This window comes from Emydura macquarii, unplaced genomic scaffold (genome assembly GCF_026122565.2).
Source record: "Emydura macquarii macquarii isolate MOO-44397 ecotype Brisbane River unplaced genomic scaffold, CSIRO-AGI_Emac_v2 contig_2636, whole genome shotgun sequence".
NCBI lineage: Eukaryota > Metazoa > Chordata > Testudines > Chelidae > Emydura > Emydura macquarii.
The window spans coordinates 4,718,117-4,738,714 of NW_027132773.1; the positions used below are offsets into that span (position 1 = coordinate 4,718,117).

The following is a 20,598-nucleotide window of genomic DNA, read 5'->3' on the forward strand; positions in this document are numbered from 1 at the left end:
AGTGATATGAAAAGACCGTCTGGAGGCCCTGATCCAAAGCCATTGAAGCCAATGGACAGACTCCTATTGACTACAATGGGTATTGAATCAAGCCTTAAATTTGCAAAATCACATTAACTTGAAACTGAAAGTAAAAAACTAGAGCTGCAAATCCTAAACTGAAGGAAATATTTACACAAACCCCGAGGAAGGAAAACCAATGAGATTTTTGTATGGCTGTGCTAACAACTTGTAAAATGCACAACATATTTAATAACAAGTAGTAACTTTGTTTTACTCTTTAAAAAATGACAAAGCACTTAAACTGTCCCTCACGTGAGCCATTACATTTTAGCTAATTCCTTGTAGGCAGAAGGCATTTAGAGGAGGAGAGGGTAGTAGCCTAGATTTGTAATTGAAATATACTTGCAGTGCCATAAGTGCTGGAGGATTTAGGGATACTGCTGCAGCAGTGTTTTACTGGTTTAACTAGAAATGGGAAAGAATTAGTGCTGTCCTTTTTGTATAAAATAATAGTTTCTTCTAGTGTCTACATATAAACAATGATAAAAGACCTCATTAGACAGGGATCAAGGTACCCAAGGGCACCCTACTCTTTTTGTGTAGGTATTGCCATTGAATCTCAGTCATTTTTCTCTTGTCTTGTACCGCAGTGCAGTCAGTTGAGATGGAGTGGGAATAAAGAGAGCAAAAAAAGTCTGACTGAAATATAAGAATCTTGCAAGCACATAGGGGTCTTTCTATGGGAATTATAGGGTCAGTCTTTTTGAAGAACCATATGGAATTTCTTTTCACAAATATGTTTGTGTATACTGTGTTATAAGCAGAAAAGGTTGATTAATTGGAATTACATAGCTCAAATAGCATGACATAATTGTTAATGAGAAATTTCACCATAGGTGGTCAAATTTCCTACCTCTTTAGGACATTTGCCCTGTTGCTAATGAATAAAATATTTGAGATTTTCAAAGGAGCCTACAGGAGTTAGGCTGAAAGTCACTGGGAGTTGGGCACCTAACTCCTATAAGCTTCTTTGAAAATCTCAGCCCCACAATCAAAACTTAATGCAAACAGAATTTGAGTTATTCAGGCATATTCTTTTTTAAATTGTAAAATCAACTGTTTTCTATTCTTTTAGCTGTCATACCCATTTAAATATTATTGATAAACTTTGCCCTAAACAAAGTCTGAAAGAGAAGTTGATTGTCTCTGGGATTCAATGAGCTTATTGCATAGATATGCACCAGTGTAAGGAACCTGGATAACAAAATTGAGGAATTAGAACTACTGGTGCAGGAAGTGAAACCAAATATTATAGGAGTAACAGAAACATGGTGGAATAGTAGTCATGACTGGAATATAGATATTGAAAGGTATGTGCTGTTCCGGAAAGACGGAAATAAAGGTAAAGATGGTTGAGTAGCATTGTATATTAATGATGAGGTAGACTGTAAGGAAATTAGAAATGATGGAAAGGATAAAATGGAATCTGTTTGGGTCAAAATCACTTTGTGAAAGAAAGCTACCAGAGGCTCCCTTAGGATAGTGCTTGGGGTGTGCTACAGATCCTCCCAGAATCCAATTTGGATATGGATAGAGACCTTTTGAATGTTTTTAATGAAATAAATACTATGGGAAATTTTGTGATTATGGGAGACTTTAACTTCCCAGATATAGATTGGAGGACAAATACTACTAATAATAGTAGGGCCCAGATTTTCCTGGATGTGATAGCTGAGAGATTTCTTCACCAAATAGTTACTAAACCAACAAGAGGTGATGCTATTTTAGATTTGGTATTGATGAGTAGTGAGGACCTCATAGAAGAACTGATGGTTCGAGTGATCATGAGCTAATTCAGTTTAAACTAAATGGAAGGATAAACAAAAATAGATCTGCAACTAGGATCTTTGATTTCAAAAGGGCAAACATTAAAAAATTAAAAATTAGTTAGGAAAGTGTACTGGACTCGAAGAACTCAAGGATATGAATGTGGAGAAGGCTTGGAATTACTTTAAGTCAAAGTTGCAGAAACTATCTGAAGCCTCCCAAGCAAGAGTTAAAAATTCATAGGGCAGGGTTGCGTAGACCAAGCTGGATGAGCAAGCATCTCAGACAAGTAATTACTAGAAAGCAGAAATCTTACAAGGAGTAGATCACCAAGGAAAGCTGCGTGTTGGAAGTCAGAAAGTGTAGGGGAAAAGTGAGAACTGCCAAAGCCAAGCAAAGTTGGACCTTGCAAAGCAAATTAAAACCAATAATAAAAGGTTCTGTAGCCATATAAATAAAAGGAGAACAAAGAAGTGCTAAACACTGAGGATGGGGTGGAGATTAAAGACAATTTAGGCATGGCCCAACACCTAAACAAATACTTTGCCTCGGTTTATAATAAGGGTAAAGAGGAGTTTAGGGGTAGTAGCAGCATGGCTAATGAAAATAAGGATATGAAAGTGGAAATTACCAAGGTGGAAGTCAAACTTAAACAGCTTAATGGGACTAAATGGGGGGGCCCGGATAATCTCCATCCGAGAATATTAAAGGAACAGACACGTGAATTTGCAAGCCCAATAGCAAGGATTTTTAATTAATCCATAAACTCAGAGTCATACCTAATGCCTGGAGAATTGCTAACATAAAACCTATTTTTAAGAAAGGGGAAAAAATGATCTGGGATATTACAGGCCTCTTAATTTGACCTCAGTTGTATGCAAGGTCTTGGAACAAATTTTGAAAGAGAAAGTAATTCAGGTCATAGAGGTAAACAGTAATTGGGATAAAATATAACATGGCTTTACAAAAGGTAGATCGTGCCAGACCAAGCTAATCTCTTTCTTTGAGAAGATAACTGATATTTTTTAGACAATGGAAATGCAGTAGATCTAATCTACCTGGATTTCAGTAAGGAATTTGCTATAGTTCCACATAGAAAATTATTGGTAACATTGGAGAAAATGGGGATTAAGATGAGAACTGAAAGGTGTATAAGGAACTGGTTAAAGGGGAGACTACAACGGGTCATACTGAAAGATGAGCTGCCAGGCTAAAGGGAAGTTACCAGTGGAGTTCCTCAGGGATTGATCTTGGGGCCAATCTTATTTAACAATTTCATTAATGACCTGGCACAAGAAGTGGGAGTGTGCTAATAAAAATTGCAGATGACACAAACTTGGGAGGTATTGCCAGTACAGAGGAGGACCAGAATATCATACAAGAAGATCTGGATGACCTTGAAAACTGGAGAAATAGCAATGGGATGAAATTTAATAGCTCAAAGTGCAAGGTTTTGCACTTAGGGACCAATAAGATGAATGTTTGCTATACGCTGGGGACATATCAGTTTTAAACAACAGAAGAGGAGAAAGATCTTGGTGTATTAATTGATCACAGGATGACTATGAGCCACAAATGTGATGCGGCTGTGAAAAAGGTTAATGATCGTAGAATCATAGAAGATTAGAGTTGGAAGGGACCTCAGGAGGTTATCTAGTCCAACCCCCTGCTCAAAGCAGAACTAACCTCAGCTAAATAATGCCAGCGAGGGTTTTGTCAAGCCACAGCTTAAAAACCTCTAAAGATGGAGATTCCACCACCTCTCTAGGAAGCCCATTCCAGTGCTTCACCACCCTCCTAGTGAAAAACCTTTTCCTAATGTCCAACTTAGATCTCCCCCACTGCAATTTGAGACCGCTGCTCCTTGTTCTGTCATCTGCCACCACTGAGAACAGCCTAGCTCCATCCTCCCTGGAACCCCCTTTCAGGTAGTTAAAGGCTGCTATCAAATCTCCCTCATTCTTCTCTTCTGCAGACTAAACAAGCCTAGTTCCCTCAGCCTCTCCTCATAAGTCTTGTGCTCCAGCCCCCTAATCATTTTTGTTGCCCTCCGCTGTACTCTCTCCAACTTGTCCACATCCTTTTTGTAGTGGGGGGCCAAAAACTGGACACAGTACTTCAAATGCAGCCTCACCAATGCCGAATAGAGGGGAATAATCACTTCCCTCGATCTGCTACCAATGCTCCTACTAATGCAGCCCAATATGCTATTAGCCTTCTTGGCAACCAGGGCACACTGCTGAGTCATATCCAGCTTCTTATCCACTGTAACCCCCAGGTCCTTTTCTGCAGAACTGCTGTCTAGCTTGTCAGTCCCCCGTCTGTAGCTGTGCATGGGATTCTTCAATCCTAAGTGGAGGACTCTGCACTTGTCCTGGTTGAACCTCATCAGATTTCTTTTGGTCTAATTTGTCTAGGTCCCTCTGTATCCTATCCCCAGGATATCTCCCACTCCCCGTAGCTTAGTGTCATCTGCAAACTTGCTGAGGGTGTAATCTACCCCATCCTCCGGATCATTAATGAAGATGTTGAACAAAACCAGCCCAAGGACCGACCCCTGGGGCACTCTGCTTGTGACCGGTTGCCAGCTAGACACGGAGCCATTGATCACTATCCATTGAGCCCGATGATCTAGCCAGTTCTCTATCCATTTTATAGACCATTCATCCAACCTATACTTCTTTAACTTACTGATAAGAATACTGTGGGAGACTGTATCAAAAGCTTTGCTAAAGTCAAGGTATATCACATCCACTGCTTTCCCCACATCCACAGAACCAGTCACCTCTTCATAGAAGGCAATCAGGTTGGTCAGGCATGACTTGCCCTTGGTGAATCCATGTTGATTGTTCCTGATCAGTCTCCCACAGTATTAATGATTAATCATTAATGATCTGGAGGATGGGATGGATTGCACCATCAGCAAGTTCGCAGATGACACTAAGCTGGGCAGAGTGATAGATATGCTGGAGGGTAGGTATAGAATACAAAGTGACCTAGACAAATTGGAGGATTGGGCCAAAAGAAATCTGATGAGGTTCAACAAGGACAAGTGCAGAGTCTTGTTCTTAGGATGGAGGAATCCCATGCGCTGCTACAGACTGGGGACCAACTGGCTAAGCAGCAGGTCTGCAGAAAAGGACCTGGGGGGTTGCAGTAGTCAAGAAACTGGATCTGAATCAACAGCATGCCCTTGTTACCAAGAAGGCTAACAGTACATTGTGCTGCCTTAATAGGAGCATTGCCAGCAGATTGAGGGAAGTGATTTGGGGCCCTCCCTCCCACTACAGAAAGGATGTGGACAAATTGGAAAGAGCCCAGTGGAGGGCAACAAAAATGATTAGGAGGCTGGAGCACATGACTTATGAGGAGAGGCTGAGGGAACTGGTCTTATTTAGTCTGCAGAAGAGAAGAATGAGGGGGGATTTGATAGCAGCTTTTAACTACCTGAAAGGGGGTTTCAGGGAGGATGGAGCTAGGCTGTTCTCAGTGATGGCAGATGACAGAACTAGGCACAATGGTCTCAAGTTGCAGTGTGGGGGTCTAGGTTGGATATTAGGAAAAAGTTTTTCACTAGGAGGGTGGTGAAGCACTGGAATAGATTACCTAGAGAGGAGGTAGAATGTCCATTCCTAGAGGTTTTTAAGGAGCGGCTTGACAAAACCCAGTCTGGGATGATTTAGTTGGGGTTGGTCCTGCTTTGAGCAGGGGGTTGCACTAAATGATCTCCTGAGGTCCCTTCCATCCCTAATCTTCTATGATTCAATGATAATGACAAGCTCATCTTGGACTGCTAGCAGCAAATATTCCACAATAGCTGGTGTTGGGACACTGGTGATGGGGCAGCGGGCTCTGCGTTATCACAGATAATTCTCTCCCAGGTGTCTCACTCCCATATTTGGGGTCGGGAAGGAATTTTCCCTTGGGTCAGATTGGTAGAGCCCTTTGGAGGGTTTCGCCTTCCTTTGCACATGGGGCCCAGGTTAATTGCAGGTTTAAATTAGTGTAAATGGTGGATTCTCTGTAACTTGAAATCTTTAAACTATGATTTGAGGACTTCAGTAACTCAGCCAGAGGTTAGGGGTCTATTGCAGGAGTGGGTGGACGAGGTTCTCAGGAGGTCAGACTAGATGATTAGGATGGTCCCTTCTGCCCCTAAAGTCTATACAATGGATTATATCAGAAAGCAGTTACACTGCTACTGTCTGCGTCTGAATGTCTTTCCCTCTTGTCTGTTCTGTTTTCTAGTGTCTTTAGCCTCTAGCACTGTTGGTCTGGCCGGACAAGTTGTCCACACAGAAACCACAGAAGTTACATTGACAGCTGACCCCATTGTAGGATTTGGGATACAGCTCCAAGGTAGCGTGTTTGCCACTGAGACCTTGTCTTCTCCACCTCTGATTTCATATATTGAGTCTGACAGCCCAGCAGAAAGGTGAGGCTCTTTGAGATGATTACACCTAACTATATCTTGCAGACCATTCCTGGGGATGGTTTGGTTTGGTTTCAGATTTCTGATAAATTATGGATCATTGCTCAGTGAAAATGCAGCACGTTATGAACTCCCTGGTCTGAAAATAACATTTTATATTCTTGGTCAGGCATCAGACAAGTAACAAGAACCACTGCCTTTATCTTGCTGATTTGTCCAACAGCAGTGTAGAGGCTATATTCATTTAAAAGATGAGAATCCATTTAAAAAAAAATCTCTGAAGTTCAAAACTAATATACTCTCTGCAGTGGAGGAAACCACATCCATCTCTGCTAAGTTTTAGTTCAGATCACGATATAGGAAATGCTCACGTTTTTAATTATTAATTACTTATTTGGAACATTTCAGCTGCACCTTTATACATTTTTATAATAACATGCTTTCATGTAGAACCACGTTAGTTCAATAGTAGATACAACTAGCTGCCACTGCATAGAATGAGCTGATATGTCATACTTTTTAAAGTTCAGATGGGAATTATTTGATATAACTGGATACTGGTTACATGTACATTTAAAGGCTAATTTTTATTATTGTATATCAAGGTGTGGGGTTCTTCAAATAGGAGACAGAGTAATGGCAATAAATGGAATCCCAACAGAAGACAGCACATTTGAAGAAGCTAATCAGCTTCTCAGAGACTCTTCTATCACCAGCAAGGTCACTTTAGAAATAGAGTTTGATGTTGCAGGTATGAACATACAATTATTTTTTTTCTGCAAGGCAGTATTAGGAATGATTTCCATGTGTATTTTATTTGGTAGGCACATGAGACTGGAACTTTATTTTCACATATGCCATTTGTTTGTGACGCTACACCTCTGAAAATTGCACCTTTTCATGTAGGTTTCTCGTTGCAAATGGCCTTCCTCAGTGTGCTCCAAAATCCCAGTGGAAATAACAAATGCTCTAGAGATGGTGTCTTAGATCAGCAGAATATTCCTAAATGTATTACAATATTCTACAGAGTGTTACCTGCTAACGACATGTTTTGCTGTACAGGAAAGTGTTATGTAAACAGTGGATTAGTGGAGAAATCTTAATGGTTCCATTCTTGAGGTGTGAACTAAAAATAATATCAATAAGAATTTCATCTTTAAAAACAGCAAATGTAAATTATATACAAAAACTTCAATTAGTAAAAGTCAGGAAATGCATAACGTTGCCAATGCATCTTTTACTTTACTATGGCTCCCCCCCCTCAAGGTATTGAAGTATATACAATACATATACAAAATCACAGATTATATGTGTAATATGCACTGTATGTAAACGATGTTCACCCTAAAATACACATACACAGTATATATGTATATATTTTAAATAAAATATTAAGAGCCATTAAGACATCCCCACTAATTTAATAACAGCTCCTTAGAAGCTGTTACTGTGTCAGTTTGCAGTGATTTTTCATGGTATAAATATTTTTACAGATGTAATTTCATTTAATGGTCATGTTATGCAAAATCCCTTATAAGGGTTGCTGCAATAATAATTATGAGTGATATCTTAGTATGCAAATTTCCATTAAAGTATGATCAGGCTATTGCATATTATCTATACATTTTTATACATAGTAAATGCAATATTCAAAAATAACACCATGAACAACTGGAGAGCAAATTTTAAATCTGCCTGAGGTCACAAATGAAAATGAATTTTGTGTTTCAAACTTTGGGACTATTCCTGTTCCCAATAATGTCTATGTCAAAACTACCATCGCCTTCACCAGAGCAGAATCAGATTTCTAGCTGCTAGTGGCTATTTATTTACATCTTTAAACCACTGCAACACGCAATCTAATTTATCAGGGGCAAAAGAAATGCCACAAGTCAGGACTGGGATGTAGTGCTGTGTGTTCAAACTTTCATTGCTTTCCCTCACTATCTGTGTTTTTGCTCCTTTACTTTTCATGAGATATAAAATCCACCGCAGTTATTAAGTGAATATTTCAAAATGTCGTAGGCCTACACCAAAGAGTGCCTGAAATTGTAAGGACTTATTTTGTGTCTTTTTAATTAAAAGCTACCTGACAGCAGTCAATTTTTCATGTACACGCACATAAAAAAATTGCGTCTCAGCTGAGATGCTCTAGGCTTAGCCACCAGTAGGCACATGCAGTATCTCCATCAGTTGAGATTTAAACCTCAGAATAATGGAGCTACAGACCCTTAACATAACTGTCACTGGTATAAAACATATTGTGTGTATCATGCTCCTTTAACATCAACTCCTACATCGTTTTCATGAATGAGTAGGTGTGATGTCAGTGTTACTAATGTATTTTCATTGGCTTGCACTTAAAACTCCACATCCTTGCAAGTACTGCATCTTGTAAATCATCTACTTTTCATTACAGAATCAGTTATACCAAGTAGTGGAACATTTCATGTAAAACTACCAAAGAAGCATAACGTGGAGCTTGGCATCACCATAAGTTGTAAGTAATTATGATTAATTTTTAAGCCCACTATTGTAGGATATTATATAGCTAAAAGTAGATCATATAATCATGGACTGTGGTCAGTTTCAATTGAAATACCTCTTTGTGTGCTATTCCCAGGATGTTATGGTTAGCAATGCAATCTCTTATCAAGTATCTCCTTCTTACAGGTTTGTAGTTTCCTTAATATGTTTATAGCTAGTGAGCCCGATGCAGCGTCCTCAATATAGACATACCCTGAGCGGGGGACATGATAACAGTTTTCAGGTACATAAAAGATTGTTACAAGGAAGAAGGAGAAAAATTGTTCTCCTTAATATCTGGGGATAAGAAAAGAAGCAGTGGGCTTAAATTGCAGCAAGGGCAATTTAGGTCGAACATTAGGAAAAACTTGCTAGCTGTCAGGATAGTTAAGCACTATAGTAAATTGCCTAGGGATGTTGTGGAATCTCCATCATTGGAGATTTTTAAGAGCAGGATAAACAAACACTTGAGGAAACAGATTTCAAGTCAAAATAACAATGAGAGAAATTTAATTTTTTAAACACTTTGACATCGTCATTTTACATTTGAAATAATATTTTTTATATTTTCTCATTTTTTTCCACAGGGAGTAAAAACTCTGGGCTGTAACTTGACCTTGGTAAACCCAGCATAACAAGTTCAGCCTTTGGTGCAAGCAGGCACAATCCCATTAAAGTTAATGGATGTTACGCATAGAGCACATATGCCAGTGATGAATCTGGCTTAATTGGAATTAAAATTTCATTGCTTTTGTGGCCTTACTTAGACCATTAGCTTTGTTCAGAGTTATGTTTATGCAAAATACTTTGTGAAATATCTGTAGGTTTTTGTGCTTTAATTTATATTCTCAAAGCTTTTAGCAGCATGACAGATTAAAATTAGTCAAAAGTGCAGTGAGGAATTCAGCACTATGATTTGCATCTGAAGAACAAATGAGATGCACCACTGTAGGCTCAGATTATTATGTTCCCATTTGTTATATAATCATATCAAGAATTGTTCGATGCAATAAGGAATGCAGTTTAAAGCAAATTAAAATCACAAGTCTGTCAGCAGAAAGAGTGAAAACGCATGAATCATTCATACAAATAAAAATACTGAATACTGGGAAGACCCAGGAAGAGGCTGTTCTGTTTAGCTATTATACTTTGGCTCCATGCTGATTTCCTGATTATTTATAACAATTAGTTTTTCCTTGTATTAATAATATTATTTATATTGATTTATATGAAGATGTTTAATATATTTTCTATCTCTGATTGGTGTAATACAAAGGTTTTTTAAGTGTTTATCCTCCACTCATTAACTAAAACTTTGCAAAATTGTATGGTACATTTCAGACCCTGTAAAGCAGGGGTGAGGAACCTTTTTTGTGCCAAGACCCTGATGAGTGTCTGCCGCCGAATTCCCCCTCGCCGCCGAAAAGGGGCAAACGGCGGCAGGGTTTCGGTGGCAGGCACTGCCCCCTCCCTCCCCCCCCCCCTCCGGAACCGCGCCGCCGCCGAATTCCCCCCCACCGCCGAATGGGCCTGCGGGCCGGACCAAATGATTTCGTGGGCCTTATACGGCCCGTGGGCCGGACGTTCCCCACCCCTGCTGTAAAGCCTTGAGTCAGTGCTACTTGTGCTTGGTTTAATACTTTGTTCTGTTCTACCTAATTAACTCAGAAATGAGCCAATGTGATTTAACAGGATGAATGGTTTTATACTAATTCCCTTAAGTTTCACTCAGGGCATTTATGGCACATTAATATCAGCATGCCATGTATTGATATTATTGTCATAATGCTAAATGATTTCTTTTAAATAAACAAAATGAAAATGGCCCAACAGAACAACATAAGAATCTGCATGCACTGTGGGTGAAATTCAACTCTCCACAAAGCTGGAGCTATCAAGCTCAGAGCAGAAGTACTATGTGAGTTCAGGTGATATAATAGCCATTTGGGCTAGGTGTGGGTAAGCACTGTAGACACTCTGTAGTTACTACTCCTGCGGGCACTCTGATGCGGGAGTCTTTACGGATCATTTCTACTACCTCTTTTTCAGTTCATATATAAAGGTTCTTCGAGTGTTTGCTCATGTCCATTCCATGCTAGGTGTGTGCACGCCGCATGCACAGTTGCCAGAGATTTTTCCTTAGTAGTATCCATAGGACCAGCTCTAGCGCCTTCAGGAGTGTGTGCGTATGCACCAGTATAAGGGGCACCACCGGCCACGCCTTCTCAATTCCTTCTTACTGCCTATGATGGTTGTTGGAACGATCCTTGTTGCTGCAGCAAGGCTTCTTACCCAGTGGTTTGGACTTTCTATCTGTATAGGTATTATACTTAGTGTATATAGTTCTTAGTTAGAGTTCGTGTACATAGTAGTGTTAGTAGTTGTCCCTGTTGTCAAGGGACTTTTCACCTCAGGGGCATACCCCGATCTCCAGGCTTTTAAACCCTGTACCTCATTTAATAAGGCGATGCCAGTGAGTGACCCTCACTCTAGCTGTCTAACGTGCCTGGGAGAGTTTCATGTTAAGGAGACGTACCAGATCTGCAGGGACTTCAGACCTTGCATGAGAAAAGATAGAGAAATTCAGCTGAAGCCAATTCTCATGCAAGTGGCCCTCAGACCAGCCTTGGAACCAAGCCAATCTGAATCAGCGTCGAGCTCTTCGGTATCCATGTGGAGTGCTCCCCCGGCATTGTGCCTTTCCCAGCACCACTCTCCATTCCCAGTGCAGAGGAAAAGGCATAAGAAACAATGCACCGAGAGAGGGCGTTCTCCAGTGCAGAATAAAGACAAGCGGAGAGTGACTAGTGTAGTGAGACCCGCATTGGGCCACTCTTTCTCCCCTGAAACACTGATGGCTCTGCCGACTCCACCAAGAGTGCTGAGTCCGGTACATGAGTCACCACTGACTCCTGGGAGCAGCCAAAGTGTCAGGTGTCTGCTGGCCCATTCAACTCCGGAGGTTTTCCAGGTGGCAAACCTGCTGTCCCTCCCAATCCCACCAATCCCTCAAGGTCCCTTGTCAGCCAAGGCGACTGGGGACAGAAAGGAACAAGGTGTGGCAAGCTCCACTGTGGCACGGTGCAGGGGCAAGCCCTCCATGGTCTCAATGAAGCGGTCACTGGCCTGTGGCCAATCCCCAGTTCCCCAGCACCGCTAAGAGATAGAAGTGGGTACTGCACCGCCATGGTCTCCAGAGGAAGAATCCTCATCTGAGCCAGAAAGCGAATCTTCGCTCCTCCCAGAACCTACCTCGGACTTTGGTACTGGCCCTCCTGCCAGCGCCTGGCCACTGGCTGATGCAGTGGCAGTACTGGAATCCTTGGGGGTTTCCCCTGGTCCCAGTTCCCCCTGTCTCATTGCTCATACTCGGTGGTGTCAGAAAGGCGGGCTACCACCTCTTCCCATCAGGCACCAGACACCAACTCCGGTACTGACATCCAAGAAATGGCCCCAATGAATGTGGCAAAAGTAGAGGAGGAGGAGGGAGCCTCACCTCTTGTACAGGCCTCCTTATTGTCATCCCTGGATGAGGTGATCGCAGGCCCTAGTAACCTGCTCCCGCAAGACAACTTCAGGACCCACCAGGAACTCCTGAAAAGGGTTACAGCTTATGGGATCAGCACACAGCCAGATTGACATCTTGGCTGCAGTGATTCCCTCCAGAGTGGCCTTGCCTGTTAACAAAGCGGTGATGGGGCCCGTCAGGACACTATGGCAGACCCCTTCTTCTCTGGCTCCATGGCCTCAAGGACTTGAGGCCTATCCTTCGCTCCTCGGAAGCACTTTAGACCCCAGGAAACACTTTAGGCCCTAACAGCCTCCCAGGTTTGCGGTGCCGCCTAGGCAGGAGCCCTACAAAAGAGAAGGGAAGGGTTATAAGCAGACACCAACCCCTCCCTCCTACCTCAGCTTCCCAGTCAGGCTCTCATAGATATCCCGGTGGAGCCAGACAGGTTTTTTGAAGGTGTCAACCTTCAGCCCAGCTTGGTCATATATAACAGGAGTGGCCAAACCGAAGCTCATGAGCCACATGCTGCTCTTTTACAGTTAAAAGGCAGCTTGTGGAGCCCCCCCCCCCCCATGTCCCTCCCCCATTCTCTGCCTACTGGAGGAGAGAGAGCTCAGGGCTTCTGCCCTGTGGCAGGGTGGTGGGGCTGTGGGCTTCTGCCCAGTGGGGAGGGTGGTCTCGAGTATTCAGCCCCATGGGGCATGTCTGCTGGGGCTTGGGGCTTCAACAGGAGCACACTCCTTGGAGCTGGATCCCCAACCCCAGGCAGGCGCTTCCTGTGGGGCTGGAGCCCAAGCCCTGGCAGGTGCTCCCTGGCTCTCAAACTTCTGAAGATTGTCGTATGTGGCTTGGAGGGTCAGTAAGTTTGGCCACCTTCCAATTTTCATCCACCCCTCCCTCTACCTTCCATCCGCATCCCTCTTCAGGGACCCTTCTCATGAGCAGCTTCTTGCCCAGGAAGTGCAAGGTGCTGTAGAGGAAGTTCCTCAAGACCTAAGAGGGAAAGGGTTTTACTCCTGATATTTTCTAATCCAAGAGGTGTCTATGGCCCACCCTGTGCCTGTGTTGCCTCAACAAATATCTCAAGAAACTGAGGTTCTGCATGGTCTCCCTGGCCTCCATCATTCCCTCCTTGGATCCAGAAAACTGGTATGATGCCCAGGACATAAAGGATGCGTATTTCCACATCTCTATCTTCCATGGTCACAGAAGATTCCTCTGGTTTGTTGTGGGTCAACACCACTGCCAATTCACCGCACTTCCCTTTGTCCTATTGGCAGCCCCACGAGTCTTCACGATGATGATAGCAGTCTTTCTCAGGCATCGAGATGTGCAAGTCTAGCTGTACCTTGATGATTGGTTGATCAAAGGTTAGTCGCAGACTCAGGTGCAGCACAGCATCAGTACACTTCAGGCCACCTTCCAGACACTGGGTCTGCTGACAAACAAGCAGAGGTCAACTCTGGTCCTGGTTCAGAGCATAGAGTTCATTGGGGCAGTTCTCGATGCGACTCAGGCTGAAGCCTCCCTGCCGGAAGCCCCTTTCCAGGTGATGTTGGACCTGATTTCCAGGGTCACAACCCAGCCACTAACCACTGCTTGGGTCTGCCTCAAACTATTGGGTCACATGGCGGTATGTACCTGTGTGGTGCAGTACACAAGGCTATGCCTCAGACCCCTACAGATGTGGCTGGGGTCAGTCTACTCTCTGAGCAGACACCACTTGAACTCAATACTCACGATTCTGCGTTGAGTGCTCGTTTTGCTGACCTGGTGGGAGAGACCAAGGATCTGTATTGAAAGAGGTACCCTTTGCTGTCCCTTATCCATCAGTAACTTAGTCTTGGATGTGTCAGACCTGGGGTGGTGAGCCCACCTCGACAGTCTCAGGACTCAAGGCCTCTGGTCCTAGGAAGAACTCTCCCTGCATATAAACATCAGGGAATTCAGGGCAATAGTTTTGACTTGCCAGGTGTTCCTTCCCCAGATCTCAGGCAAAGTCGTGCAGGTTTTGACAGACAACATTGCATCAGTGTTTTACATCCACAGTCAGGAAGGGGCTCGATTTTCAACCCTGTGCCAGGATCACATCTCCCAGAAGCCTGAACGCACTGGCGGATTGCCTCAGCAGATCCTTTTCCTCTCACTAAGAGTGGTCTCTTCACCTAGAAGTCATCAGTGTCATCTTGCAGAAGTGGAGGCCTCCCCAGGTGGACCTATTCACCACCAGAAAGACCAGGAAATGCCACTGGTTCTGTTCGCTGCATGGGCACAGCATGGGCTCCCCCTCCAGTGCCTTCCTGCTCTCATGGGCAGACTGCCTGTTGTACGCCTTCCCACCAATCCCCTTGGTTATCAAGGTCCACCTAAAAATCTAATGGGACAAGGCGAAGGTTATCCTGATAGCCCCGACATGGCCATGCCAGCATTGGTTCATATGCTTCTGGACCCTCGGTGGCAGTTCCATTCACACTCCCACCCTGCCCAGACTAGATTTCACAAGACCACGTTTGGTTGCTTCACCTGAACCTCGCCTCCCTGCACCTGACGGCATGGTTGTTGTGTGGCTGAACCCAGAAGAGCAGACCTGCTCGGAACAGGTTCAACAAGTCTTCTAGGTAGCAGAAAGCCTTCCTCCAGGGCTACCTACTTGGCCAAATGGAAACTTTCACTTGTTGGGCCTCTGAACGGAATCTCTCTCCATCCTGATCTTCTCTGCAGTCTATTTTGGACTATCTGTTCCACCTGAAATATCAAAGTCTGGCTCTCTCATCTATTAAGGTTCACTTGGCAGCCATCGCAGCCTTCCATTCTCCAGTGCCTGACAGATCAGTGTTCTCCCAAAGTGCTGGAGAGACTCTACCCTCAGGTTTGTGATCCGATCCTCCCATGGGACTTAAACCTGGTCCTGTTGAAGCGCAAGGGGCATCCCTTCGAACCTTTAGCATCGTGCCCCATACTGCTTCTCTCTTGGAAGGTTGCTTCCCTGGTAACAATCACCCCAACCCCTAGGGACTCTGAGATCAAAGCCCTGATGTCAGAACCCCCTTTTATGGTGTTCTTCAAAGACAAGGTCCAGCTGCGCCCCCATCTGGCCTTCCTACCAAAGATGGTGTTGCAATTCCTCAACAACCAGGACATTTTTCTTCCTGTATTCTTTCCAAAACCTCACAAGACTGCTGAGGAACATCAGCTTCATACATTGGATGTTAGAATGGCCCTCGCCTTCCATATCGAAAGAACTAAGCCCTCCTGTAAGTCCATGCAATTCTTCATAGCAGTAGCGGAAAGGATGAAAGGACCACTTATGTCATCCTAAAGAATCTTGTCCTGGATAACCACCTGTATCCAAGCTTGCTACAAGCAGGTGAAGGTTCCACCTTCGGCCATCGTGACCACTTATTCCACGAGAGCCCAGGTTTCATCAGCATTCCTTGCTCAGGTACCAATCCAGGACATCTGCAGAGCTGCATTACATGGTTGTCGGTTCATACCTTCGCATCCCATTACACCATCACCCAACAGGCCCGTGATGATGCCAGTTTTGGAAGAGCAGTGTTGCAATCAGAACATCCATGAACTCAAGCCCACCTCCTGGGGTACTGCTTGTGAGTCACTGTAGGAAAGCGCTGTGGCCTTCCTCGGAGCCTGGGCCCGAGGAAGGGCCGCAATGCCCAGGCCAGACAGGAGCAGGTCTGGCAAGCCAGTCTGCCCGGCAACCAAGGAGCCAGACAGTGATAGGGCCGGCAGGCCAGTTTGCCCGGCGACAGAGGGGCGGAGCTTCCGCAGAGGAAGGAAGTATAAAAGGTAGGCCCCGCCGCTCAGTCGGACACAGGCTGCCGCCGGAGGCAGACATGCTGTCCCACCGGCTGCAACGTAGACCTGACCCCATCCCGAGCAACTGTCTCTCATGCCACCCTGAGCAACTGTCTCTCAGAGCCAAGGCGCCTGAAGCTGCCCAACTTACCAAGCCCCAGGGTAAGTTGGGTAGGTCCTCTGGGCCCCAGTGACTGGACCGGGCTACCGAGCCCCAGGGACTGGGTAGGTCCTCTGGACTGCAGTGACTGGACCGAGCCCCCGGAGGCCCACGGGTGGGAGATACCCCCTGAGGCCGGGCCTGACCTGGAGAAGCTGCCTGATGCTGAGCCCCCGGAACCCTGTGACCTGGAGGAGCTGCCCTCTGCAGAGAAGCTCCCCAACTTGCTGCTGGTCAACAAAGAGGTACTGGTGAGCCTTCCGTGTGCCGACTACCCCAGCGACCTCGAGGACACTGAAGACACAGGTACCTGGGGACTAGGGGGAGGAAGTGGCCCAGGGGCAGCCATAGCCAGTAGCTGAGTCAGAGGCAAGACCCCATCGGCATGTTGCAGCGGGAGCCCCGCCGACTCAGTGGCAAATGCCTTTGCCACTGCTAGGGCCCTGGGCTGGGACGCAGTGGAGATGGGTGGGCCTGCGTCCCCCTCCCCACTTCCCTAGCCACCCGGGGAGAAAGTGTTCTCCCCTGATGCTGCTTACCTGTCTCACCCCAACCGGGGGTTGGAGACTACAGACTGCTTATTCGCCTCGCCCTGCCTAAGGCCAGAGGCTATAGACTACTTGTCTGCCCGCCCTGCCCGAGAGCCGGGGCTAAGACTGGTGCACAGGCACTAAGGAAGGGCTGCAATGCCCAGGCCGTACAGTACCACCAGCCTACAGTTACCTAGCATGAAATGGACATGAGCAAGCACTTGAAGAAGGAAAAACAGTTACTAACCTTCCATAACTGTTGTTCAAGATGTGTTCATTGAAACTAGAAACTAAGGAGGCACAAATCATAATGAATTAAAACCATAAGAAAAGTTCATGTGAATCCTTGTAAACTAAAGCCACTGGTTTTCACACAACTCTAGTGTCAACTGTCTCTCAATACAAATGGCTTGTCATATGTTGCTCTAACACACACAGTTTTTATTGGTGGCTTTACACCCTTGACCTCCCAGAAAAATGTTCTTTCAGGATTCCCCAAAATTCTTGAATGGGTTAGCGGTCCCCTTAGTATCCATTTAGGAGCTGTGAAAAGCCTGTTTTCCATTAATATTAATACGCTTTGGATGAGGAGCTTGATCCATAGTCTGCCAAGATAAGTGACTATATCTTTCATACTGTAGTTACCACCAATTTCATACCCAATTAACTGCTTCTGGAAATTAAAACTTTTCCATTTTTTAAACTAGGCCACAGAAACTAGGGCTGTGTAAATAACTGATTTTTTGGTTCAGGAGCTGAACCAAAAACTTGGGGAAAAAATTCATTTCAGGTTGACACAAAAAGAAATTTTCAGTTTTTTTCAGAAAAACAAAAAAGTTGAAAAAATTTAGTTTTGGGTCAAACAAAACATTTTGTGTGACTCAAAGGATTTGGGTTTGGATGTTGAGGTGTGTGTGTGTGTGTGTGTGTGTGTGTGTGTATATGTAAATTATTATAAGTAGGGCTGGTAGTACCACCGACCAATAATGTTACTTTACAACACTTCTCATTATAAGACCCTGTTTTTAATTTCTTTTAACTTTGCCAATTTTTAACCATTTGGGCTGAAATTCTCCATGCCAGGCGTCTGCGTTTTTTTGGAGAACTCCAGCCAAAACAGTTCAGCTGTTTCTAAAAACAATGCTAAGGAAAATTACAATGTTTTTTTAAAAAATTCTGGCAATTTTTTTCTTTGAAAACTTCATGATTTGGAACAGGGACTTGAAACTTGGCAGGGGTTGGCCTTTGTGTCAGGGATTTGCCTTTGGCCATCTCCATAAAAATCTGATCTAAATCTGGCCTTTGAAAAATTGAACATATTCAGTAGAGGCTTCCACCTCTAGTGCTGATCCACATAGATGATGACAATTTACTACTGCTATCAATTACTCCCTTAGCTCGAGTGGCAAAGGTGTGTGTGATGGATCTAAAGGTTTGAACCCTGTTGATGACCCATCTGAGTGTCAATATGATGCCACATGGTGGATTTTTTTTTTTGTTTGCTTTTTTAAAAACCTAGGAAATTACACACAACAGATTATTTTAAAAGAACATTAAGGTTGCAGAGTCAAGCACTTTCAAAAGTCAGGAAATGCAAAAATTAAGGCTGCTGTGCTATTTTAATTCAGCCCCCTTGTGTGTATGCATTATGATACAGTCTTTAATTATATGATCACATACTATTTTTTGCACAAATTAGACTTGCTCTGGGTATGAATCAGGGTTGTGAAGTGAAGGAGATTGTCTGTAGCACCCTTGCTTCATTTGTTACAGAAGTCTGGTGATGTGTAATGAATGAGGCAGGGAATTGCAGGGAGAGGAGACAGTCTCGTATTTAAGGTGGCTGAATGTTATCCCAGAAAACTGGATTCCCTCCCTGCCTCTATCACACAGTTCCTGTGTGATGCTGGGCAAGTCACTTAAACCCTTTTCATAGGTGGGGGTTGGAATAATCTATTCTGGCAAAAGCACAGTTTTGCTAGTATAAACTGTGTATACACTAGAATCACTTTGCTAGTACAGTAGAACCTCAGAGGTACAAACACCTCAGGAATCGAGGTTGTTCATACCTCTGAAACGTTCATAATTCTGAACAAAACATTAGGGTTGTTCTTTCAAAAGTTTACAACTGAATATTGACTTAATACAGCTTTGAAACTTTACTATACAGAAGAAAAATGCTGCTTTTAACCATGTTAATTTAAATGAAACAAGCACAGAAACATTTCTTTACCTTTTCATTTTTTTTGTAAACTTCCCCTATATTTTTATTAGTTTACATTTAATACAGTACTGTACTGTATTTGCTTGTGTGTGTGTGTGTGTGTGTGTGTGTGTGTGTTGCTGCCTGATTGTGTACTTTTGGTTCCAAATGAGGTGTGTGGTTGACCGGTCAGTTCATAACTCTGAGGTTCTACTGTATAATGGTATAGCTGGTATAGCTATATCAGCAAAGCCTTCCAGGTGTAGGCCTGGCCTCAATCGTGATGCATATGCACAAGGGATCAAATTAAGTTTGCATAGGCAAGGCAACCTTAATATGGCATTTCCTAACTCTTGGATGCTTGATTTTGCATTGTTCTTTTAATTTAGTTTTTGTGTGTGTAATTTATGTATGTGTGTGATGTATATTGTGGGTACATAAAAATGGTATGTGTAGTATATCTTATATAAATAAATATATGTATATAAATAGTATACATGTGGGTATTCTTTATTACAGCTCCATCCAGTAGAAAACCAGGGGATCCCCTTGTCATTTCTGATATCAAGAAAGGAAGTGTTGCTCACAGGTGAGATCTTTCGAACTTCTAGGAAATGTCTGTTGCCTTCAGCTTGTGACCCATGTATCCTCTATGCACATAGAAGCTGTCTTACAAGAGTTCTTTGGTCTGTCTAGTTTCCAAATCAATTGAATTTCAAATCAATTTTACTGGACGAATAAATAATATGTTTTTAATTTCCACTAATTTAAACTAATGATTGTCATCCAAAACCAAACCAAAAAAGTTGTATTAATTTTTTTAAATCATTAAAAATCCATTTGAATGGTACATTAGAGTTAACAGTACTTTAAATGGCATCTTTAAATGTTGCTAATTAATCATGTAATGTTATTCATTTGCTAACAGAACTGGAACGCTAGAGCTTGGTGATAAGCTGCTTGCCATAGATAACATTCGATTGGACAACTGCTCCATGGAAGATGCTGTTCAGATCCTTCAACACTGTGAGGACCTTGTAAAGATAAAGATCCGCAAAGATGAAGATAACTCCGGTATTAACGGTGACTTGGTTACAGATTTTTATGCACTTTCATGTATTTTAGAACATAGGATTATTATTTTTGTGTAGAGTGCGGTTAGGAAGTTTGTTAAATTTGGTTTCTATTTATTAATGCCAATTAAAGATGTTCAGAATAAAAAGAAACACGGGGCTCTCTACAGTCTAAATTGTCTGCATGACTATATTACTTACAAGGATTTTGCAGTAGTAGAAGTTACTCTGTGTTCCAAGGAGATACTTCCTCCTCAGATGTAGACAGATCATGTTTATTTTGCCCTTATGTGACCATGGAAATCTTCCCTGTTTCAAGAACTGCTGACACATAAAGCACAATCCTGATTTAGGGCCCAATCCTGCAAGATGCTGAACACTCTGGCCCTGATCCACAAAGGTTCCTAGGCGCCTAAATCCTAGTTTTAGGCGCTGCTGTGATCCACAAATCTCCCACTCGGCTGCCACCAAACACTGTAGGTGTCTAAACTCACTTGGCAGTGAAATGTTCAGGTAA

At 43.4% G+C, this 20,598-nt stretch overlaps 1 protein-coding gene across 4 annotated transcripts in view; it reads left to right on the forward strand.

Annotated features, from left to right (window-relative positions):
* GRIP1 (glutamate receptor interacting protein 1) overlaps positions 1 to 20,598 on the forward strand; it is a 482,567-nt gene that overhangs the window by 416,318 nt on the left and 45,651 nt on the right. For 2 of the 4 annotated variants that reach the window (XM_067564076.1, XM_067564077.1), the window contains exons 11-15: positions 6,079 to 6,265; positions 6,868 to 7,013; positions 8,682 to 8,762; positions 19,528 to 19,597; positions 19,937 to 20,091. In XM_067564076.1, the coding sequence (XP_067420177.1) occupies positions 6,079 to 6,265; positions 6,868 to 7,013; positions 8,682 to 8,762; positions 19,528 to 19,597; positions 19,937 to 20,091 (639 nt within the window). The remainder of the gene's footprint in view (positions 1 to 6,078; positions 6,266 to 6,867; positions 7,014 to 8,681; positions 8,763 to 19,527; positions 19,598 to 19,936; positions 20,092 to 20,598) is intronic. The other 2 variants (XM_067564078.1, XM_067564079.1) reach the window with 1 other exon arrangement.